Below are 23,405 nucleotides of genomic sequence, written 5' to 3'. Positions count from 1 at the left end.
CATCGTGTTACGTGGCGCCGGCTTCCGAGGACCGGCCAGCCACGGTGCCGTTTTATTTCCTAGGTTCCCGGCCTCTTCGAAGGAGATGAGTATGCCACCCTGATGACCCAGTGTAAGGAGGGGGCCCAGAAGGAGGGCTTGATGCTGGACTCGCACGAGGAGCTGTACAAGTGGTTCACCAGCCAGGTCATCCGCAACCTCCACGTCGTCTTCACCATGAACCCATCCTCAGAGGGGCTCAAGGACCGCGCGGCCACCTCCCCCGCTCTGTTCAACAGGTACGCCGATCCCACTCAGCTCTGCTTTCCGCGGGGCAGACCCTGCTCTCGGGAGCTGTTTTGAGATGTGGGCATCTCTTTCAGGTGTGTGTTGAACTGGTTTGGGGACTGGTCCACTGAAGCTCTGTATCAGGTCGGCAAAGAATTCACTAGTAAGATGGACCTGGAGAAGCCGAATTACATCGTGCCTGATTACATGCCAGTCGTGTATGACAAGCTGCCGCAGCCGCCGTCACACCGGGAAGCCATCGTGAACAGCTGTGTGTTCGTTCATCAGACTCTCCACCAGGTGGGTTCAGTTTTTTGGGGGAGTTTGTTTTTTGTTTTTTTAACATCTTGATTGGAGTATAATTGCTTTACAATGGTGTGTTAGTTTCCGCTGTACAACAAAGTGAATCAGCTATACATATACGTATGTCCCCATATCCCCTGCCTCTTGCGTCTCCCTCCCACCCTCCCTATCCCACCCCTCTAGGTGGTCACAAAGCATCGAGCTGATCTCCCTGCGCTATGCGGCTGCTTCCCACTAGCTGTCTGTCTTACATTTGGTAGTGTATATATGTCCATGCCACTCTCTCACTTCATCCCAGCTTACCCTTCCCCCTCCCCCTCCCCGTGTCCTCAAGTCCCTTCTCTACGTCTGTGTCTTTATTCCTGTCCAGCCCCTAGGTTCATCAGAACCGTATTTTTTTAGATTCTGTATATATGTGTTAGGATATGGTATTTGTTTTTCTCTTTCTGACTTAACCTCACTCTGTATGACAGTCTCTAGGTCCATCCACCTCACTACAAATAAGTCAATTTCGTTTCTTTTTATGGCTGAGTGTGGGTTCAGTTTTGAGATCATGGCAAAAGCAAAACTAACTGCTGTACTAACGTAAAGCTAAACCGATGTAAAGGCAGACCCCCAGGTGCTTTGGATTTGACGCTGTACCATCACCCACAAAAGAGATGCCCGTTTCTCACCTGTTTTCCTACCTCTGTCAATGACGTCTCACCCCGCCTGTCGCCCGGCTGTGTGTTCCGGAGCCGTCTGGCCCCTTCCCTGCCCACACTGATTCCATTTGCTTCTCTCGCTGCCCCTCTGGCCAGGCCTGTGTTCTTCCCCCAGAGCAGGGGTCACGCACTCTCTCTGCAAAGGGCCAGGTGCCAGCTGGGCTCCTGCACGGCTACCCAGCTCTGCCACTGTGGCGTGAGAACAGCGTTGCCATGAGCAAGCATGGCCGTGGGGCTGACACTCCGCATGCAGAGTCTGCGCTGCAGGGTTTGACGGGCTGGCTGTGGTTTGCTGCCCCTCCTTTAGACTCTTTTCGTTAGAAGAGTCCAGTCTGCTCCCCTCTGGAAGGCTCTGTGAAGACCACTCTGAGCCTGTGGGTGTCCTGTTGGCCCTTCCCTACCCCTAGAAGTCGGAGGAGAAGCTCAGAGGTGTGAGGGCTCCTTGCGGTCCCGTGGGCGCCTGAGCTAGACTCCGTCTCGAGCGATGCAATTCCCGTGGGCTGGGGCTGTGCCGTCGCGCCACACCAGCGCAACAGTTATCTTCTGAGGTTAAGCCGCGGAGGACGACCGTCCCGAAGAGTGAAGAGATTTGACTTTTTTCCAAAAGGCTAATGCTCGGCTAGCGAAGCGGGGAGGCAGAACCATGGCCATCACGCCCCGCCACTACCTCGACTTCATCAATCACTACGCCGACCTGTTCCACGAGAAGCGGAGCGAGCTGGAGGAGCAGCAGATGCACCTGAACGTCGGGCTGAGGAAGATCAAAGAGACGGTTGACCAGGTAGGTCGCGGCCTGAGCAGCGTTTTCTGGCGCTGCGCTAGGGGAGGGCCTCTTAATTTGAAGGTAATTGCCGCGTGTTTTCCATTTCCCTGACGTGGTTTTGTGCCTCAGGTGGAAGAGCTGCGTCGGGACCTCAGGATAAAGAGCCAAGAGCTGGAGGTGAAGAACGCGGCGGCCAACGACAAGCTGAAGAAGATGGTGAAGGACCAGCAGGAGGCGGAGAAGAAAAAGGTGCTTCTGTGTTTTGGGAACCGTGGCCTGTGTGGGCCGGGCGATCTCTGTGTCTCATGAGGGAGTAGGGAGTTTAGTCCGAGATGGGTTTTAGGGTTGAACGGGTCTGTAGTGGGGGCAGGGTGTGTGTGTGTGTCTGTGTGTGTGTGTGTCTGTGTCTGTGTGTGTCTGTCCCGGGCGGCATGAGGAGTGCCACTTTAGGACTCAGCGAATTAACCACTGCTTACCCCAGAGCCGAGCCGTCCTTCCTTTCTAGGTCATGAGCCAAGAAATTCAGGAACAGCTGCACAAGCAGCAGGAGGTCATCGCAGACAAACAGATGAGCGTCAAGGAAGATCTTGACAAGGTGGAGCCGGCCGTCATCGAGGCCCAGAATGGTGTGTGCACACTGTCAGAGGTCTGGCCCTCTGGGGAGGGTGGACAGATTAGGGGGCCTTCCCCCAGAGGTCCCGGTTATGTACGTTTCCACAGCGTCATTGATAAGTCTCAAGTCTCTGAAGCCTTTTCTAAATACTTAAAGACTGTCTTCACCTCTTAAAGCAAAGTTTCCGTAAAGCTAGTCTGTTTCACCATAGTGAAGCCCTTTTCATAAGAGAAAATGGACAAAATCAGCTTTTTGTTGGTACGTTTTTTAAAATCTGGTGATATAAATATGCTGTTTGCAAATCTCTGGCTTGAATTTCATCCAGAAATGTCGTAAAGTAGGCAGTGTTGCTATCTTATTTATAATTATTAGAGTGTCCTGATCGTGGCCAGCGATGACTAATTTAATTATTGGTAGCAGTCCCCCATCCTTCCTTTTCCACCCCATGTACCTGGGAAATGCTGCAGGAGGGAGCGCAGTGACCCGGCGTCCCGTCTTAGTCTGCAGTCTGCCCGGTACCTAGGCGTGGCCTTAACCCTGGGCCCCTTCCTGCCCATCAGCCTTTAACTTACTTCAAATAACCCAATTGCTTGTAGTTTTCACATTACACCACAAGAGGAATTAAAATGCACCATAGATTTTCACTGAGAGTTGTGCTTTGATGAGGATTTAATTTAGCTCTCACCTGCCAAAGAATTACTTTAAAAAAGTGCTTTAATAAAAGTTCAGGTTAGGAAAATGTGCATTTCAGTTTATGGAAAGTGTTGGCCATTTTTTTTTAGAACTGTTAATTCCACATCTTCACCCCAGCCGGTAAAGACAACTTCTAAATTGTGGCAGACTGAAAAGGTCTTTGTTCAATTGGTGTAAAATAAATGAACAATTTTGCTTTTTTTTTTAATACTTAAATCTTCACAGAGGTAAAGGAATTGATGAGGATTTGTGAGACATTTTTAAAGATGCTGTCCTTCTTACAGAATGTTGCGATTTACGCTTAGTACAGCAAGATCTCTGTCATTATTTTGGCCACTTCAGCTATTCCAGAGGGTTTTAAGACAGAACATCCCACGTTCACTTGGATCTTCTGCGCACTTGTCCCTTTTCTGGTGAGAGTCAAAGCGTCTGGCTGTGCTCTGGTCCCCTTCTCACCACGTCCTTTCCACCCCACCCTCTTGTGCTCCCGCCACGCCCAGCTGTGAAGTCCATAAAGAAGCAGCACCTGGTGGAGGTGCGGTCCATGGCCAACCCCCCTGCCGCCGTGAAGCTGGCGCTCGAGTCCATCTGCCTGTTGCTTGGGGAGAGCACGACGGACTGGAAGCAGATTCGCTCCATCATCATGAGGGAGAACTTCATCCCCACCATCGTGAACTTCTCTGCCGAGGAGATCAGGTGGGTGGCACCCGGTGGGGGAAACTGATCTGGTGGCCTGAGGTTCTCGTGTTTGCTTGTGGCCTCGTGTCTCTGGCTTAGCGCACACAGAAGGTAATGTCAGCTCAGCAGTTGCACAAACACCTTTCCAGGCCATTTCCACGCAAACTAGTCAGATTTCCTCTCCCCACTCCTGACAGTAGTTCCCTGACCCCTTTACCTCTGTGAGCCGCATGCTGCTCCGTCCCCACGAGTGGCTACGAGCACAGCGCTGGCCCTGAGCTTGTCTCCTGTCGGGGAACAGGGGAGGGGCGGGAAGGTGAGAGTCCTTCTCAGCAGCAGTGGCCTCGCCACCTGAGAACTAGGGTCGGGCTGGCTCATCCTTGGTGCTCACTGGAGCAACAGATGGGAGCTGGCTCTAGTCTTTACATTTTGATTCCCTGAAAATTCTTCTTTACTTTTTGCCCTGCACATGCTTAGAAATACAATTCCTCTTTTGCAGTGATGCCATAAGGGAGAAGATGAAGAAGAACTACATGTCCAATCCTAGTTACAATTACGAAATCGTCAATCGGGCCTCCCTGGCCTGCGGGCCTATGGTTAAGTGGGCCATCGCACAGGTAATCAGCCTGGCTGGGAATCCCCGTGCGAGGGGGCCTAGTGTCCCGTCCCTTTTGCAAACAGTCGATCTGCCCTCCGCAGCTTAACTACGCCGACATGTTAAAGCGAGTGGAGCCCCTACGCAACGAGCTGCAGAAGCTGGAGGACGACGCCAAGGACAACCAGCAGAAAGCCAACGAGGTGGAGCGGATGATCCGCGAGCTGGAGGCCAGCATCGCCCGCTACAAGGAGGAGTACGCGGTCCTCATCTCGGAGGCCCAGGCCATCAAAGCGGACCTGGCTGCCGTCGAAGCCAAAGTAAGGTGGTCGTCACGAGCGCACTCTTTCTGCCGCTCCCCTGAAACGCTGCCTTTCGGTGTCCTTCACCGTGCCGTGCTCGCTCGCCTCGCCGGGGGAAGCGCTGAGAGTAACAGACGACAACACGGGCCGCATGGACCGCGGTCATCCCGGGGGATTAGCTCTTTCACGTCCACGGGGGTCCTGGTGACTGTTTCCTGTGCGTTTACTGAGTGGTGTTAGGTGGATGGCAGCCGGGCACTCTGAAGCCGGGGAATCCCTCTCCCCCGCGGCCAGCTCCAAACCCATTTGTTCTCCCGCCTTGGGCTTCAGAAGTGGCATCACCGAGGGCCTCCTTGTCAGGCTCTCCCGTCCCTCTGCTTGTCCCTTCTGCTGTGGTCCCCGTCGCTCTTGCCCCCATTCCTGTGTCCTCAAAATGGGCGCTTTGGCCTCCCGCCTCTGGCGCCTCTTCTCTCCAGGTCAACCTTCCCCTGGAGGCTCCTTCCACCTGCTTCCTGCCCGCATACCTGCTCACACACAAGTCTCAAGGCTGACACTTAATTCTCTACACTCATCTTATGCCCTCAGATTCTGAGGCTTGTGTCGTCCTCAGTTGTGGGTGATCTGGGTCCCAACCTCCTTCGGGATCTGAACCATGAGTGTGCTTGTCTCTGCAGCCCTCCCAGACCCTGCCCACCGTGGGCAGGAACGGATGCGCACTTTTCAGCATAAAGCCTGTTTGGTTTTCTTTTTAGGTAAACCGGAGCACCGCTCTTCTGAAGAGCTTGTCTGCTGAACGGGAACGATGGGAAAAAACAAGTGAAACTTTCAAGAACCAGATGTCCACCATCGCCGGGGACTGTCTCCTGTCAGCTGCCTTTATTGCTTATGCGGGTTACTTTGACCAGCAGATGCGCCAGAACTTGTTTACCACCTGGTCCCATCACTTACAGCAAGCCAACATCCAGGTAACCGTCCGCAGGGAATTTCAAAAAGGTGGGAGCCAAAATGAGGGTCAGTAAGCTGTCACCATCTCCACTGGGAAGCTGTGCCTGTCTGCGTCCTGAAGAAAAGGATCCGTAACTGCTGTCCCTCTCAGTTCCGCACAGATATCGCGAGGACGGAGTATCTGTCCAACGCTGACGAGCGTCTCCGCTGGCAAGCCAGCTCCCTACCTGCAGACGACCTGTGCACGGAGAACGCCATCATGCTGAAACGCTTCAATAGGTAAGTGCTTGTGCGCAGCAAGGGCACGGGTTAGAAGTCTTCGTGTGCAGTGCTCCCCTTTTCATTTTTTTTCAAAACACACCTTTAGAAGAGGGGAATAGGACATTGGGAGGGTCCGCGTGCTCACCTCTGATGGTGGGCTGGGCACGGTTCCCTTTTTCTTTCGTTGTGACTGTCCAAACTGTCCTACAATGAGTGGATCTCATGTAACCTTTTTTTAAAAAAAAAAAAATTATTTATTTATTTATTTTCGGCTGCATGGGGTCTGCGTTGCTGCCCGCAGGCTTCCTCTAGTTGCGGCGAGCGGGGGCCACTCCTTGTTGCGGCACGTGGGCTTCTCGTTGCAGTGGCTTCTCTTGTTGCGGAGCACAGGCTCTAGGCGCACGGGCCTCAGTAGTTGTGGCATGCTGGCTCAGTAGTTGTGGCACACGGGCTTTAGAGTGCAGGCTCAGTAGTTGTGGCGCACGGGCTTAGTTGCTCCGTGGCATGTGGGATCTTCCCGGACCAGGGCTCAAACCTGTGTCCCCTGCATTGGCAGGTGGATTCTTAACCACTGCGCCACCAGGGAAGCCTCATGTAACCTTTTGAAATTGATGGGCATGGCTGTGTATTGGGCGAAAATCAAAACAGACCCTCTCGGGAATTCCCCGGCGGTCCAGTGGTTGGGACTCGGTGCTTTCACTGCCAGGGGTGTGGGTTCGATCCCTGGTTGGGGAACTAAGATCCCCCAAGGCATGCAGTGCGGCCAAAAAACAAAAACAAAAAACAGACTGTCTCTTAAAATATTACAAGAATTGGAAGTGTTTAGCTAGAGAGAGAGTTAAGGGAAGCGGCTCCCTGATTTTGGTTTAAGGAGGGGGCCAGAGTAAGAGGAGGAACGGGCCTGCAGCTGAGGGGGGCTCACAGAGCAGTTCAAGGACTGACCCCCTCCTCTGTGGCAGCTCCCAAACCCAGCCACCCTGGGTTTTCTTTCTCTTTCAAAAAACTGATTCCCAGAGTCCTATTTAACCATATCTGCACATCTTGGAACCTTTGAGCCCTTGCTGTATATGCCACTGTCCCCAGGGCACAAAGAGGAGCCAACCCTCAGGTCTCACAAGTGGCGCGGGGTCTCGCCAGGGGCCGCTGGCGGGAATGTCCATCCATTGTGGCGTCTATGAGGGGTCTGTGTGGGGGGCTGCATTTGTCTTACATGGAAATGCATGCTTCCGGGTGTCCCAAAGCCCGGCACTCGTGAAGAATGATGCATCTCATCATGTCCTGAGAACATTCACAGGACAGAGTGTGTCCTACCAGAGGCCCGGAAATGCCTCTGACGCCCCTCGTTGGGGCCAGTGAACAGGTCACCGTGCGTCCCCCCGGTGGGAGGCCGGGGGCCCTTGCAGACCTGGCCCTTCGTCCAGAGCCTGCGTGTGAGGGTGCTTCCGGCAGGCCACAGTGTGGGGTGGTGTGCTCCCCCGGGGACACACGTGTGTCTGTGAACACATAAACCTCCTTTGTGTACATGGACCAGAAACCGGTGACCAGGGAGGAGGGGGAGGGGCGGTTCTCACCACTTGCCCTTTCGTAGCTCTTGAATTTTGTACAATCACGTGTGTGTACTATGTTTTTAACATTTTTTTGTTAAGCAGCTGTGTGACCCTGGACAAATGATGTTCGCCTTTCTGTGCCCCTTTTTCCTCCTTTGTGAAATGGACGTGAGGATAACACCTATCTTGTAGGGTTGTCGTGAGCATTGAGTGAAGGAGGGTCCTGGGCAGCGTAAACCCTTCCCAGCCGTCAGCTCGCGGGGCTGCAGCAGCAGTGGTGTTGATACCTGCCCTGCAGGAGTTGGCCCTGAGAGGGGCAGCAGTAAATTCTACAGAGAACAGTCATCCTAGTGCAGTATGCTCGGACTTCTTAGAGAAGCACTGTGTGTCCCAGAAAGAAAAGCTTTGACTACAGCCCTTCTTAGCAGAGTCTGTGGTTTAGTTACCTCCCCGTCATAGAAGTTCTTCAAAAAGATGATTTTAGTATTAAGCCTTAGGTCACGTTGGTCTCTGCTGATACACCTGGAACCCACAGCTGAGCGTGGGACAGCCTTCCTGTCATCTTGTCGGGCTCTGCCTGCCACGTCCTTGTGCTTCCTGTGGACCTCTAACCTCCTTCTCTGGGGCCCGTCCTCAGGTATCCACTGATCATCGACCCCTCAGGACAGGCCACAGAGTTCATCATGAATGAGTACAAGGACCGCAAGATCACACGGACCAGCTTCCTGGACGACGCCTTCAGGAAGAACCTGGAGAGTGCGCTGAGGTTCGGCAACCCCCTTCTGGTCCAGGTTCGTGTGCATCTCAGCTCTGCAGACTCTGCTTCCCACAGGGATGGCCTTTAGGGCTGCATTTAGGTTTTTGCAAATGCAGTTCATGTGAATCACATAATACGTGCTACTTTTTGAACTTTGCAAGACGTCATCTGATATGAAAGCAAGGTTAGGGGATTACCCGATGGTCCAGTGGTTAGGACTCCGCACTTTCACTGCTGAGGGTCCGGGTTCAACATCTGGTTGGGGAACTAAGATCTCACAAGCCGAGCGGCGTGGCCAAAAAGGTTTTAAAAAGGCAAAGCTAAAGCTCTGAGATCTATAAAAAATCCAACAGAAGCAGTGTTTGCACTTAAAATTCTAGTTGGTCTAGATCGTCACCATCCACCGGGACAGCGACGGAAACGTTCTTTAGCTTGTGCTGAACTGCATGGCGGCCCCACTGTTGAGCACTTCACGGGCCAGCGTGACAAGGAACTGAACTTTCAATTTTGTCTAAGTAGCCACGTGTGCCTAATGGCCACGTATTGGGCAGCGCAGGTCTAAATAGCTGGGTGGCTTCTGGGGAGATGTGTTTATCTGGAGTAGGAAGTCAGTTATATGGGTGAAAATAAACACTGTAAAACTCTCCCTGTCAATGACACCTCACATATACACACGTAGGACGTGGAGAGCTATGATCCAGTTCTGAATCCAGTTTTGAACCGTGAAGTCCGGCGAACAGGGGGGAGAGTGCTGATCACCCTCGGTGACCAGGACATAGACCTGTCGCCATCCTTTGTCATCTTCCTGTCCACCCGGGATCCCACGGTAAGGGACGGGGCCCTCCTCCGTGAAGACGGGGCGGCGTTAGGTGAGGCCGCGGATGTGTAGCAAAGCTGCCTGGTCTGTCGCCCCTTTTGGCAGGTCGAGTTCCCACCTGATCTCTGTTCCCGGGTTACTTTCGTCAACTTCACCGTCACCCGTAGCAGTTTGCAGAGCCAGTGTCTCAATGAAGTTCTCAAGGCAGAAAGACCTGACGTGGATGAAAAACGTTCCGATCTTCTTAAACTCCAAGGTATGTCTCTGGATCCGTAGTTCTCGGTGCAGGTCGGGGGCCTGAACTTTCACAGGACGAGGGTGCGCCGGGCTTGTGTTGGACGCATCACGGAGCACTCCGTGGAAAGAACTAAGTCCTGTAGCGAGCTCTGGGTGTTCTCATCATTTAAGGGGAATTTCAGCTGCGCTTACGTCAGCTGGAAAAGTCTCTGCTACAAGCTCTGAATGAGGTGAAAGGGCGCATTTTGGATGATGACACAATCATAACGACCCTGGAGAACCTCAAGAAAGAGGCCGCCGAGGTGACGAGGAAAGTCGAGGAGACGGACATTGTGATGCAGGAGGTGGAGACTGTGTCCCAGCAGTACCTGCCGCTGTCCACCGCCTGCAGCAGCATCTACTTCACCATGGAGTCCCTGAAGCAGGTGAGCGGGGCCGCGCCCAGCCGGGGGCTCCCGCCCCGCCTGCACAGGCGCTAACAGCCGCCTTCGCCACTTCCAGATACACTTCCTGTACCAGTACTCCCTGCAGTTCTTCCTGGACATCTACCACAACGTCCTGTACGAGAACCCGAACCTGAAGGGCGTCACCGACCACACGCAGCGCCTCTCCATCATCACCAAGGACCTCTTCCAGGTACGGCGCACGCCCGGCTGTCCCGGGGTGCACGCGTGTGTGCAGTGGGGGGCTCGGGAGTAGTGCTTCAGGGTCGGCAGTGCTTCCTGCATTTGGCTCCAGGTGGCGTTTAACCGGGTAGCTCGAGGCATGCTGCACCAGGACCACATCACCTTCGCCATGCTGCTGGCGAGAATCAAACTGAAGGGCACCATCGGGTAAGTCGGCTGCCCCGCCTCACTTTCCACCAGAGAACATCGTCATTTTGCAGCCTGCCTGCTAGCATTTTCTGATGGGATGAGCTTTTTTTTCTTCTTAAAGCCATTATTGCTCTTTTAGTGACAGTAGAAGTGAATCTGGGAGACCCCAGCTGACTGTTGCCCCCTTCCCAGGGAGCCCACCTACGATGCCGAGTTCCAGCACTTCCTGAGGGGGAAGGAGATCGTCCTGAACGCTGGCTCGACGCCCAAGATCCAGGGTCTGACGGTGGAGCAGGCCGAGGCGGCGGTGCGGCTGAGCTGCCTGCCCGCGTTTAGGGATCTGATTGCGAAGGTTCAAGCAGACGAGGTAAGTGTCTTGTGAACGCTCCCGGGGGGAAGCTGGCCTTACTCCCAGGGAGTCGCGCGTGTCGTGTAACACCCAGGACATTGTGCGGTGTTTTCTCATGTCAAACATCGACACGTTGGTCCCAACCTCACTTCCGCTGTTGCCCCCACAGCAATTTGGCATCTGGCTGGACAGCAGCTCCCCAGAGCAGACGGTGCCGTACCTCTGGAGCGAGGAAAGCCCTGCAAGTAAGCCCCACGAGGCCTCCCCCGTTGTTTTCATTCTGGACCAGAGTGTACAGTTGGGCTTTGCTGCTTGAATGCAGGGACGCTCCCCAAAGATAAAAAGCCATTGATTCCTGAGATAAGTATTTCGGTGTTAAAACTTAGGAGACAGCTTAGGCGTAAGAAAGCGAAAAACTCCCAATTCCTGTTGCAACTCATGCTTAAAGACCAAAAGAGAAATAGATCGGAAGGTCCTTGCCCGACATCGGGGGGAAACCGGCTGGTTTCGAGCGTGTTACGCGAGGCTCTGGACCAGACAGGCCCCACGATGGGGAGGAAGAAAAGGGTGATGTCCAGCGTGGCTGCAGCTCAGTCGTGGGCTGTAGGGTGTCTGTGATCTTAGACGTTCCTGAGAATCTTCAGCGTTCTCCACAAATGGGTACGATGTAGTTAGCCATTTAGAATCAGTCACCGCTCATCACCCACAGACCCAGGCGTAGGTCTTGTCACAGCTCTTCCCAGAGGGCTCAGTGACAGCGTGGAGGTGGTGGAGTTCTCAGGCAGAGAGGACAGAGCGGGCGTCGTGGTGTCTGGGGTGTTTGAGCTGAGTCTCGGACAATGAGTGTTTGCAGAGCGAGAGCTGGTGGCAAGAGCAGTCCAGGCGGGAGAACATCTCAAAGTCTGTGCTGTCACCAACCCCCAGCCCTTCTCACGGCCTCGTTTCAGCTCCCATCGGGCAAGCCATCCACCGGCTGCTCTTGATTCAGGCCTTCCGCCCCGACCGCCTGCTGGCCATGGCTCACATGTTTGTCTCCACAAACCTCGGGGATTCCTTCATGTCCATCATGGAGCAGCCGCTCGACCTGACCCACATCGTGGACACAGAGGTACGCTCTGGCCCCGCAGACTCTGAACCCAGCCCGTTTTCACGAGCCCCTCCGCAGGGCTCTCCTCCCTCGACAGGTGCGCTGTCGGGTGGGATGCTCTCTCACCCAATTCCGACTTCCTGATCTGCAGGTAAAGCCAAACACCCCTGTCCTAATGTGCTCTGTGCCTGGTTACGATGCCAGCGGGCACGTGGAGGACCTCGCAGCTGAGCAGAACACACAGATCACGTCCATTGCCATTGGTAAGGGTGCTTGGTCAGTTCCACGGGGGGCACCCCAGACTTCAGTGTGGGTGGGCGTTGAAGGCCAAGTCCATGTGCTGACACTAAGCTTTCTGGTACCAGGCTCGGCAGAAGGCTTTAACCAAGCAGATAAGGCAATAAATACAGCCGTGAAGTCGGGCAGGTAGGCTTGTTGGGTTTTGCTCTACCAGGCCCGAGTGCCCCAGAACTCAGGCCGGAAAGTGAGGTGTGGCTGCGGCCTTGTCCCTGCCCTGCAGGTGGGTAATGCTGAAGAACGTGCACCTGGCCCCGGGCTGGCTGATGCAGCTGGAGAAGAAGCTGCACTCGCTGCAGCCGCACGCCTGCTTCAGGCTCTTCCTCACCATGGAGATCAACCCCAAGGTGGGCGGCACGGAGGGCGCGAGGCGGTGCGCGAGGCGGTGCGCGAGGCGGTGCGCGAGGCGCTGGTTTGGCACCTGTGTGTCCGTGTGCACGTGTGTGTGAGCTGAAACACACGTGGAAACCGCGGTCACGGGTGCCGTGTCTTGCTCAGGTGCCCGTGAATCTGCTCCGAGCGGGCCGCATCTTCGTGTTCGAGCCGCCGCCGGGCGTGAAGGCCAACATGCTGAGGACCTTCAGCAGCATCCCCGTGTCTCGGATATGCAAGGTGAGCACGGGGCTCGGAGTCGAGCTGGGTGCGGCGGCCACGCGGACGTCCGGGCGCCGAGAGGAGGCCGGGGCCCGGCTCGCGGGCAGGGGAGCGTTGTGGCAGGAGCGGTGCATCGGTGTGTCGGTTCTGTGTTTCTTAAGTGCTGTTTCCTTTTGTGCCTTAATCCACCTTTTCTACCGTTTTTAGAAACTTGTTCTCTTCTATGTAACTTTCTGGTTACACAGCGTAGTTGGGAGTACACCTTTATTAATATGAAAATTGGCGTAGTTTTCTCCTAACAACAATATTCGTGTTAATTACTAAGATCACAGTGGTTCCAACGTTAGTACGTGGAAAGCTCTTTTTAAGACTTTGATTCCGACAGGATCTGCACTATTTTCTTAGCTAGAAAGGGGGCTGCGTTCTGGTGATTCTCTCCTTGCTAACTTCCCCACCTAGTCTCCCAACGAGCGTGCTCGCTTGTACTTCCTGCTGGCCTGGTTCCACGCCATCATCCAAGAGCGCTTACGATACGCACCCCTGGGGTGGTCGAAGAAGTATGAATTCGGGGAGTCTGACCTGCGGTCGGCCTGCGACACAGTGGACACGTGGCTGGACGACACGGCCAAGGCAAGCGTGGGCTGTGCCTGTGGCGGGGGGGACTCGCGTACAGGTGGCCGCCTGCCGTGGGCGTGACCAGCCTCCCCCACCCCCCAGGGAAGGCAGAACATCTCTCCAGACAAGATCCCCTGGGCGGCGCTCAAGACCTTGATGGCCCAGTCCATCTACGGCGGCCGGGTGGACAATGAGTTCGACCAGCGCCTGCTCAACACTTTCCTGGAGCGTCTCTTCACCACCAGGAGTTTCGACAGTGAATTTAAGCTGGCCTGCAAGGTCGACGGGCACAAAGACATCCAAATGCCAGACGGCATCAGGTATGCGTCCGCCCCCGGGACCCACAGGGGAGGCACCGCGCGCTTCCGGCCCGCGTGTAACGGCACTAACAGCGTGCCGCCTTTCCAGGCGAGAGGAGTTCGTGCAGTGGGTGGAGCTGCTCCCGGACACGCAGACCCCCTCCTGGCTGGGCTTGCCCAACAACGCTGAGAAGGTCCTGCTCACCACGCAGGGTGGGTACCCAGCTGTCCTCCCCCAGACCGCACCTCCCTCCCTCCATTCCGGGGGGCATGGAAAACGATCTGCTCCCGCTGGTGTCTTTCCTGCGGTACAGGCTCCGTCCTGGGGAAAAGGCTCGATAGCTGCTTACATGGAGTCGGGAAATTGCATTTAGGTTTTTTGTCTTAGATTCAGAAGAAATTTCACTTTTTCTCTTGTTCAGTTTTCTTAAACTCTTGGGTTAAGTGACGTTTTAAATCTTTTAGTCTCTTTTTGGAATACGCTTTTTTGGAACTTCAGGACTATTCAAGAAATCGTCTAACCCAGTGGTTCTCGAAGTGTGGTCCCCAGACCACAGCTTCAGCCTCCCCTGCAAATTTAGACAGGCAGGTCCTCGGGCCCCACGCCGGGGAATCAGAACTGGACTTGCTGGGGCCTGGCGTCTGTTTTGATAAACCCCCCGGTCGCTGAGACACTCAGGTTTGAGAACTGCTCATCTGAGCCAGGCTTCTCTTTATGGGAAACAGGCCCAGAAGACGGGTGATTTGCCCAAACTCATACCCTGGTTGATAGGACAGACCCCAACAGTTCACCTCAGGCCCGCGATTCAGCTCTGTAATGAGAAGAACCCCTAGCCATGGGGCCTGCTTTCTGACTGACGACGACCTTGAACGCGTGCCTCTCGCTGGGGGAGGTGGGGGGTGGCAGGCCCCACAGGTGACCAAATGGGAGGCCGGGCTGGCCAGCAGGGAAGCAGAGGAAGGCTTGAGGCCTGGGTGCTGGGCAGGTTTCGGCCGGGGGTGGGGGTGGGGGGGGCGCTGGGCCTTGTCTCATACAGCAGCGTGTACTGAGATCACTTAGCGAGTTAATACCATGCTGCCTGCTGGGACCGGCGCTGGGTCCCGCTCAACACTGTAGTGAGTGTTATCTGAGCCCCATGTCACGCCAGAGCTGATGGTGCCCCAGGTGGTGTGGCCCACGTGGAGGCCGTGAGGTATGAGCCACAGGGGCCTGGCTTGGGGAGGCTGAGCCCTGTCCTCCAGCCCAGCCTCCAGGTGAGAGTGCCGCTCAGGAACTGGACTTGGAGCACCCCACTCGGGTCAGGGACCCGCAGGCAGAGGCAGAGTCCAGAGCCCACGGGAGGCCGCCACACGGCTCCGCGCAGTCTTAGCCGGAAGTGGTCACGCGTTAGCAGCCCAGGTGGCCTCCCTGCCTGGCGCTGGCGCGCCCCAGAGCCCACCCCCTGACGACAGTGGATGCGCGAGCCTAGCAGAGGCCTCTGGGGTTTGCACTCGGCCACTGGAGCAGCCCAGCAGTCAGGACTTGACCTGGTGGTGCTGTTTCTTCTGTCGTTGCCGCCTTACCTTTCTGGTCAGGCCGTCCTCCGTGCTTTAGGACAGGTACCCGGTACGTGGTACCTTGCAGGGCACACAGTTACACCTGTGAAACAAACGCAGTGTGCGGCCTTTACCTTCAAGTCCCTTTCTCTCTGCTCTCCTGCTGTGCACTCTCTCCCTGCGGCCCAGGCGTGGACATGATCAGTAAAATGCTGAAGATGCAGATGCTGGAGGATGAGGACGACCTGGCCTACGCAGAGACGGAGAAGAAGACGAGGCCGGATGCCACGTCCGACGGGCGCCCCGCCTGGATGCGGACGCTGCACACCACCGCGTCCAACTGGCTGCATCTCATTCCTCAGACGCTGAGCCACCTCAAACGCACGGTGGAGAACATCAAGGTGGCTGGCCCTTCCCCCGCCGAGTCCTGGGGCTTGGGGGGGTCCTAGCAAGTGGGACCGGGCGGGTCGAGCCGACCTCAGTGTTGTCTCGGAGCGCACGCGTGCCTGGGCCGGGCTGGAGGGAAGTCCCTAGGATGAAGGTGGTGCGTCTTCCACAAGGAGGTGAATGACTCCCAAGGAAGCGGCGGCAGCCGTTCTCCTCTACAGAATTGCCCAGAGCTGCCATCGGTCAGGCAGGCCCGCAGCTTCGTGCGAGGTCTAGTGCAGGGTCGAGCTGGGGTGACACTGTGAATAATACGGGGAGGGCTATGAAACCGGGGCTCCCTGAGGCTGAGTTACTTCTGGTTGTCTTTTCTGCTGGAGAAAAGACCTCTTCCCAGACTCCCTCCCCTCCTTCACTCTGGCCTTCTTTCCCAACACCTGTAGGATCCTCTGTTCAGATTCTTCGAGAGAGAGGTGAAGATGGGCGCCAAGTTACTCCAGGACGTCCGCCAGGATCTTGCTGACGTTGTGCAGGTGTGCGAGGGCAAGAAGAAGCAGACCAACTACCTGCGCACACTAATCAACGAGCTGGTGAAAGGTGCGCCCGCGGTGCCGCTGGGGTGCAGGGGTTCTCCCGGGAGCCCCTCAGAGTGGTGGCAGGTCCCAGCCGGGCCTCGCCCAGACTTCCCTCAGGGCAGCTCGATGCCCGCACCTGGGAGCAGACTTAGAAACGCCCGAGAATTTGTATCCGTTTTATGCTGGTTCACTGAGCACTGAACAGAATCTTTACTCACTTCTGCAGTCTTTAGGGAGGACTAGGGTAGGGTGCTGGAGTCCAAAGGCACAGGGACCCCCGGGGTTTCCATCGGCTCTGAGAGCCTCCATTGGCAGTACCGCCGAGCCGCCCGTGGCGGGGGTTTGTAGCTGTGGTTCCTCGGAGCGGTTGTGCTCCTCCAGACGCGTCCCGTGGGTCACCCGGACTGGGCGTGGAGCACGTGCGGTGGGGATGGTGGCCCATGCAGGGCGTGAGGGGCACCAGGGAGGGGAAGCAGCAGAGCCTGCATGCGGGGGCAGACCTGCCAGCGCTCAGCTGTGCGCCCACCTGCGCCGGGGGAACTGTCGGCACTGATGCCAGGCCGGGGCTCCTCGCTTGCAGGAATTCTGCCCCGGAGCTGGTCCCACTACACGGTGCCCGCCGGCATGACTGTCATCCAGTGGGTCTCCGACTTCAGTGAGAGGATCAAACAGCTGCAGAACATCTCACTGGCGGCTGCCTCTGGTGGCGCCAAGGAGCTAAAGGTGGTGGCCACTCCTGAGGAGCTGGGGGAGGGTCCCCGGGGAGTGTCCCCAGGAGGGTCCCCGGGGAGGGTCGGCAGCTGGCCCGGGTGCTGGCTCTCGGGCCCGGTGGGGCCGGCTCTCATCTGGGACTGCTTCTTCCCACAGAACATCCACGTGTGCCTGGGCGGCCTGTTTGTGCCCGAGGCGTACATCACTGCCACCAGGCAGTACGTGGCCCAGGCCAACAGCTGGTCCCTGGAGGAGCTCTGCCTGGAGGTGAACGTCACCACCTCGCAGAGCACCACGCTGGACGCCTGCAGCTTTGGGGTCACGGGTGAGTGGGGGCCACTCCGGCCGGCCGGGCTTCTCTTCTCTCTCAGGTTCCCCTCCCCTGTCCCCGGGCCTGCAGCTCAGCCATCGCCCCCTCGCGGGCCACCTGCTGGTGGTTCCCACGCGAACGCGTTAAGTTAGAGCCCAGGCCCGTGGCCGCACAGCTCGTGCTCCCCTCGGGGGGTCCTGACCGCCCGCCCCCCCCCCGACAGGGTTGAAGCTCCAGGGGGCCACGTGTGGCAACAACAAGCTCTCGCTGTCCAACGCCATCTCCACCGTCCTCCCCCTGACGCAGCTGCGCTGGGTCAAGCAGACAAGCGCAGAGAAAAAGGCTAACGTGGTGAGTGGCTCCTTCCCGTCCTCTGTGGTCAGGGAGGCTCTGAGGACGCCCACCGGGCGCCAGGGCGACGTCCCCGCCCTCTCCCGGCCGCGAGTCCCTGCGTCACAGGAGGAACCGTCCGTTCCCTCTCGCGTGAAGCCCCTGCCCCAGAGCCCCCTTTCCTCGCAGGTGACCCTTCCCGTCTACCTGAACTTCACCCGAGCAGACCTCATCTTCACCGTGGACTTTGAAATCGCGACCAAGGAGGACCCGCGCAGCTTCTACGAGCGCGGCGTTGCCGTTCTCTGCACCGAGTGAGACTCGCCTTTTCTAGCGCCCCTTTCTGTAACAGTAAAATTAATATTTAACGTTTATTCGTTATTAGGATGTGTGGAAGGTACGGACTTGTCAAAGGAAAGTTGTTGGTGTGAGGCTAGGAGAAGCCGAAAGAAGCCAGACGGCTGGGAGGTGGAAACGGGAGGGATACAGGGACGTGGTTTTGAGGGCCGAAGCATGGCTTGTTTTATGAAATAAAACACTAAGCATGAGCCGGCTCCGGCCTCTTGTCTCAGCTCTGGCTCCTGTGGACACCCTGGACCCTTCACAACACAGAGGCAGCCCCGTTCCTAGGAGAGCGCTGGCGCTCCCGGGGCGTGGGGCTGGCGCCGTGTCCATCACCGGGAACCCGTGGCCCAGGTGGACGCCCTCGTCCCGCCTCCTCTCTGGCGCCTTCGTTCCCACGACCCTAGGGTGGTGGCTGGAAGTGACGGGCATGCTGTCCTGCGAAGCAGGTTTCTGGCCTATGCGGGGCCTCGCGAGAGCTCCTGGGGCGCCGGGGCGCCGGCCCAGGCATCAGCGCGGGCCCCGCCATGACCCCGGCCGTCCTGCCACGGGCTGCCTGTGAGCCAAGCTCGGCCCAGCGCGGTGACGGCCTGAGGCCTGACTGGACGCCCTGGCCCTGCCCACACCCTCCCAGCCCCAGCGGCCTCCGCGGAGCAGCCGGGGGCCTCATAGCCGGAGCCGCCTCCCACCCAGCTCCAGACGGGCCCTCTGGGGTCCCTGGGGGGCCTGAGGAAGTCCAGAGCGGTATCGGACTGAAGGTTGGGGCCCATTTTACATGGTTTTCTCTGAACCAATAAGGCCTTTTAGCTTTTCTTCAGTCACCGGGAGTATTTAACGGTGCCGCAGGCTCTCGCCCAAGCGCTGCTAATGCCCGGGAGAGCCCCGGGAGGCCCACCGTGGGTGCCTGGCCCCGCCTGAGCCTTCTTCGCCCCCCCCCCACCCCATTTATGGGGAAGGGTCTTGAGCACAGGTGCTGGGTGGTGCCGGGCAGGGATTCCAGGGCACAGGGGAAGGAATGCCATCCTAGAAGCCCTGAAGGCCTGGCGGGGGTGGGGAATGCAGGGCAGGAGCCACTCCCACTGCCAGACCCTCGTCCCCATGTGTCCTGGGGCTGGGGGACAGGGCACTGCAGGCCCAGGACTGAGGCTCCCCGTCAGGGTTCCCCGTGGACCCCACAAGGAGTACCCTGAGCCCCTACTTCCTGCCCCCCAGCCTCACCCCCGTGGAAGTTCTGTCCGTGGGGCCCGAGGAGGGACCCCACATCAGACTACCCCTCACCTGCCATCAGGGGTTCAGGCTAGACCGTGGGCAGAGCCGGCAGAAAGGGGGACCAGGGGCTTCCCTGGTGACACATTGGTTAAGAATCCACGTGCCAATGCAGGGGACACAGAGTCCTCCCTGCTCCGGGAAGATCCCACATGCCACGGAGCAACTAAGCCCGTGTTCCACAACTACTGAGCCTGCGCTCTAGAGCCTGCGAGCCACAACTACTGAGCCCACGTGTCACAACTACTGAAGCCCGTGCGCCTAGAGCCTGTGCTCTGCAACAAGAGAAGCCACCACAATGAGAAGGCCGCGCACCGCAACGAAGTGTAGCCCCCACTTGCTGCAACTAGAGAAAGCCCGCGCACAGCAACAAAGACCCGACGCAGCCAAAGAAATAATAAAAACAAAAAAAACAAAAAAACAGAGGCTCAGTGAGAAAAAGGAACGAGCCTCCGCCACCTGTTCTTTCAGATGTTACCCCATCAGGACACCCTGCTCGGGAGAGGGGACGGGGCAGAGGGAGTCTTCTCAGGCCAGGGGCAGGGGCCCATCTGCTTTCACTATCCTGACGAAACTCTGTCATCAATCCCAATATCCCGAGAGCCCGAGCTCCCCGAGGGCGGCTGCGTGTGAAGAGCTCTGGGGGCGTAAGGGCCCAACGGGAGACACGTCAGCCAGAGAGCAGTGGGCCCCTTCCTCCCCAGGTCAAGGTTTAAAAAATACATAAATGTTTAGCAAAAGTAAGGAAATTCTCTGGGATTCAAGGGAGGCGGGGCCTTTCCTGAACTGGAAACCTAGTTGTAGGCGAAGTAGTGGGGCCCAGAGACATTATTTAGGATGTAAACTACTAACAAACACCTTCGTCTCGGACTATTAGATCCCGAAACTGTGACAATACATTTCTATTGTTTAAATCTTAAAAAAAGACATAAAGGGGCTTCCCTGGTGGCGCAGTGGTTGAGAGTCCGCCTGCCGATGCAGGGGACACGGGTTCGTGCCCCGGTCCGAGAAGATCCCACATGCCGCGGAGCAGCTGAGCCCATAAGCCATGGCCGCTGAGCCTGCAACGGCAGAGGCCACAACGGTGAGAGGCCCGCATACGGCAAAAAAAAAATCCCTTATCATGCAGATTTACTGGAGAATTCTCTGAAACCAAGCTCGAAGCCACCAGGTTACACAAACACAGTAATTCTTCCTGGCCTCTCCTTCTGGACACTTCCTAGCCAAGGTCAAAGTGGGCCTTTGGGAGGCCCCCAGCCCCTTCCTCACCCTACCCCACGCCCTCCCCTCCACCCCCGGAAGGTGGCTCTCAGCCCCAGGATCTCCCAGCCCGTCTCAGCCGGGTGACCTTGTACCTTCTCTCCTCTGGCTCTTTGCAGCGCCCCGTCCCCGCTCATTTACCCCACGGTGCTGCGCTGCTCTCTCCCCGTCCACCACTCTCCGCAGTTTCCACCACCCTTCGCAGTTCGGGGCCCTCTGCCGAGGCCACAGCCTAACCCAGGTGACAACTCCAGGTGGGCCGCACGTGTGACTACAAAGGCTTCTGCTCAGAAGCTGGAGATGTTAGAAGTCGTATTGTTTGCACATTTCCTATGGAAGAGTTTAGAAGTCACCACTCTGTCCCGAGAGCCACCAAATTGCTACCTGCCAGTCGTGTCCGTTAAGCTCTACCCCTGAGTGCCCCCTGCCCGCCCAGCGTCTGGCCGGTACACACACCAGAGTGTGCGTGAGGCCATCCTAGAGGCCCCGTGTCTCCCGTGTGCTAACCTTCCCCGCCCTCAGCTGCCATTCTCCCTCTCTCACGCACACAGGCTGCGCTTTTCTCCCTGGCGCTCATCTCTCTCTAACATCCTCTGTATCCTCCTCCTCTGTCTCCGGGATCTGCAGCCCCTTCAACCCACTCACGCTCCATCACCTGGGCTTTTTGCTGCTGTGTCCACAGCTGTGTCCCCCAAGCCTGGCCCGGCAAGGAGCACGCAGCGGCACTCAGTGAATTTTCCTGGATGAGTCACGCACGTGGGCTCCAGAGACCTCTCGCTCTGTACGTCCCAAACCAAATGCTCTCCCCGCATGACACACCCCTCCTTTCACTGTGGCTAGAGCGGCTCCACCATCCTGTAAGACCTCCAAGCCAGAAACCACAAAGATTCTCCTGGAGGCTGAATAACTGATGGCCCTGGGACCAGACTTCCCGGGTCCAAAATCCATGTTTGCTACTAACCCAGCTGCACGACTTCAGATGTCTAAAGTAGCTTTTCCAGAAAGTTCCCTGGCTGTCCAGTGGTTAGGACTCAGCTCTCACTGCCGGGGCCCGGGTTCAATCCCTGGTCTGGGAACTAAGATCTCACCAGCCGCACAGCGAGGCCAATAAATAAATAAAGTAGCTTCTCCTGACTTACATACAAAACAGAAACAGACGCACAGACACAGAAAACGAACTTATGGTTACCAAAGGGAAAGCAGGGAGGGATAAATCAGGAGTTTAGAATATAACAGATGCACACTACTATATATAAAATAGATAAAACAAGGACCTACTGTATAACACAGGGAACTAGACTCAATATTTTGTAATAACCTACAAGGGAAAAGAATCTGATATATATGTATGTATAACTGAATCACTTGGCTGTACACCTGAACCTAACAGAACATTGTAAATCAACTATACTTCAAAATCAACTATACTTCAATATAAATAAATAAATAAATAATTGAAAAGATAAAGTCGCTTCTCCAGCCTCAGTCTCCCCATCAGTAAAATGGGTGAGCCACTGAGGAGCCCATCATGGATGTGAGAGGGATTAGCACGCTGCTCTCTGTGCTGGTTTATTATTTCACTGGCTGCTCCGAGATGAACATGTCACTGAAACGTCCAACTCCATGCAAATCACCACCCAAGGGAATCAGGCTCAAAGGGCACCCAGCCGCTGGAAAAGTACATTTTATTTTATTTATTTATTTTTTAAAGTCTTCCTTGAATTTGTTACAACACTGCTTCTGTATTATGTTTTGGTTTTTTGGCCACAAGACGTGGGATCTTAGCTCCCCGACTAGGGATTGAACCCTAGTCGCACCTTAACCGCTGGACCACCAAGGAAGTCCCAAAGTACATTTTAAATCAGCGTCACCCATCCACCGGGTGGTGGAAGTCTGCATGCCATATGGTGTTTCTTCTTTGATGGGAGGGTGCTGTCCAAAATTCTCTCAGGAGGCCCCGTAAAATGAGTGGAATGAATGGTACCCCCTCCCTCAAATATATGTCCACACCCTAAACCCCAGAACTTGTGACCTTATTTGGAAAAAGGGTCTTTGAGACATAATTAAGAATCTCAAGATGAGATCATCCTAAATTTAGGGTGGGCCCTAAATCCAGTGACAGGTGTCCTTCTAAGAGAGAGATTTCACACACACACACATGCACACACACACAGAGCAGAAGGCGATGTAGAGATTGGAATGATGTGAGATTGGAGTGATGCAGAGATTGGAGTGATGTGACCACAAACCCAGGGTTTCTGGCAGCCACCAGAAGCTGGAGAGAGGCCTAGGACAGGGTATCCCTCAGTCTCCAGGGGAACCAACCATCACCTGGATCTCAGATTTCTGGCCTCCAGGCCTGCGAGAGAATAAATCTCTTGTTTCGTCAAGCTACCTGGTTGGTGGTAATTTGTTACGGCAGCCACAGGAAGCTAACAAGCCCTGTTAGTACAAGTGTTGTACTCAGAGAAAAATCATATGATCTTAAAGAAATCTGTTCTTTTCACTTGAACTTCAAAAGAACAAGAGCAGATCACGGCACTGTTTGGTTTGTGAGGGATGGGACAGCCCCCAACCTGGGCTGGAGGCATCTGTAGTCAAACATGAAAGCACCAAGGATGGCAAAAGACCAGGTTAGACCTGAAATCATCCTGAATTCAACTTTGGTCGCCAGAATTTCAATCATTTAAAGTGATATTCCCAACACGTGGGGAGAAATACCCGGCATGTGGGTTCAAGTCCCAGTCCCACAAGCCATGCAGCATGGCCACACACACACAAAAAGCCAGAAACAATCCCAGGGGCCACCTGGGAAAAGGTCTTTTTCATAGACTGACTTCACAGGTGTCAAGAAGTCATAACCTGGTAACCTGGGTTTTTGTTTTTTTCTTTTTTGGCCACAGACCACACAGCTTGCAGGATCTTAGTTCCCTGATCAGGAAACGAACCTGCACCCCCTGCAGTGGAAGCACGAAGTCTTAACCACTGGACCACCAGGGAAGTCCCTAACCTGGGGTTTTAAAATGGAAAAATGAGGGACCAGCAAACCAACTGCTGGCCAGTCCTGGGTCTGCCCCTGACCTGTCCTAGTCCCATCCCCTTGCCCATCGGGGCCTCAACTTTGCACAATTGTGGTTATTAAACCAGAGGAGT

The 23,405-nt window shown here is 55.9% G+C and overlaps 1 protein-coding gene across 1 annotated transcript in view; it reads left to right on the top strand.

Annotated features, from left to right (window-relative positions):
- Positions 1-17,932, top strand: part of DYNC1H1 (dynein cytoplasmic 1 heavy chain 1) — a 65,774-nt gene extending 47,842 nt beyond the window's left edge. Inside the window, exons 47-78 of the mRNA XM_060003907.1 lie at positions 64-278; positions 363-567; positions 1,882-2,055; positions 2,167-2,286; positions 2,543-2,663; positions 3,844-4,039; positions 4,521-4,638; positions 4,721-4,936; positions 5,671-5,883; positions 6,015-6,142; positions 8,309-8,462; positions 9,108-9,254; positions 9,351-9,501; positions 9,654-9,907; positions 9,984-10,118; positions 10,221-10,315; positions 10,490-10,664; positions 10,816-10,891; positions 11,594-11,754; positions 11,885-11,996; positions 12,099-12,159; positions 12,254-12,377; positions 12,529-12,642; positions 13,084-13,254; positions 13,342-13,559; positions 13,648-13,751; positions 15,264-15,475; positions 15,902-16,055; positions 16,614-16,756; positions 16,901-17,069; positions 17,278-17,405; positions 17,574-17,932. Coding sequence (XP_059859890.1) covers positions 64-278; positions 363-567; positions 1,882-2,055; positions 2,167-2,286; positions 2,543-2,663; positions 3,844-4,039; positions 4,521-4,638; positions 4,721-4,936; positions 5,671-5,883; positions 6,015-6,142; positions 8,309-8,462; positions 9,108-9,254; positions 9,351-9,501; positions 9,654-9,907; positions 9,984-10,118; positions 10,221-10,315; positions 10,490-10,664; positions 10,816-10,891; positions 11,594-11,754; positions 11,885-11,996; positions 12,099-12,159; positions 12,254-12,377; positions 12,529-12,642; positions 13,084-13,254; positions 13,342-13,559; positions 13,648-13,751; positions 15,264-15,475; positions 15,902-16,055; positions 16,614-16,756; positions 16,901-17,069; positions 17,278-17,405; positions 17,574-17,702 — 4,893 coding nt within the window. The 3' untranslated portion in view covers positions 17,703-17,932. The remainder of the gene's footprint in view (positions 1-63; positions 279-362; positions 568-1,881; positions 2,056-2,166; positions 2,287-2,542; positions 2,664-3,843; positions 4,040-4,520; positions 4,639-4,720; positions 4,937-5,670; positions 5,884-6,014; positions 6,143-8,308; positions 8,463-9,107; positions 9,255-9,350; positions 9,502-9,653; positions 9,908-9,983; positions 10,119-10,220; positions 10,316-10,489; positions 10,665-10,815; positions 10,892-11,593; positions 11,755-11,884; positions 11,997-12,098; positions 12,160-12,253; positions 12,378-12,528; positions 12,643-13,083; positions 13,255-13,341; positions 13,560-13,647; positions 13,752-15,263; positions 15,476-15,901; positions 16,056-16,613; positions 16,757-16,900; positions 17,070-17,277; positions 17,406-17,573) is intronic.
- The last annotated feature ends 5,473 nt before the right edge of the window (positions 17,933-23,405 follow it).

This window comes from Delphinus delphis, chromosome 2 (assembly GCF_949987515.2).
Source record: "Delphinus delphis chromosome 2, mDelDel1.2, whole genome shotgun sequence".
Taxonomy (NCBI): Eukaryota; Metazoa; Chordata; class Mammalia; order Artiodactyla; family Delphinidae; genus Delphinus; species Delphinus delphis.
Note: the sequence above shows the minus strand (reverse complement) of the source record. Positions and strands in the feature narration are given on the sequence as shown.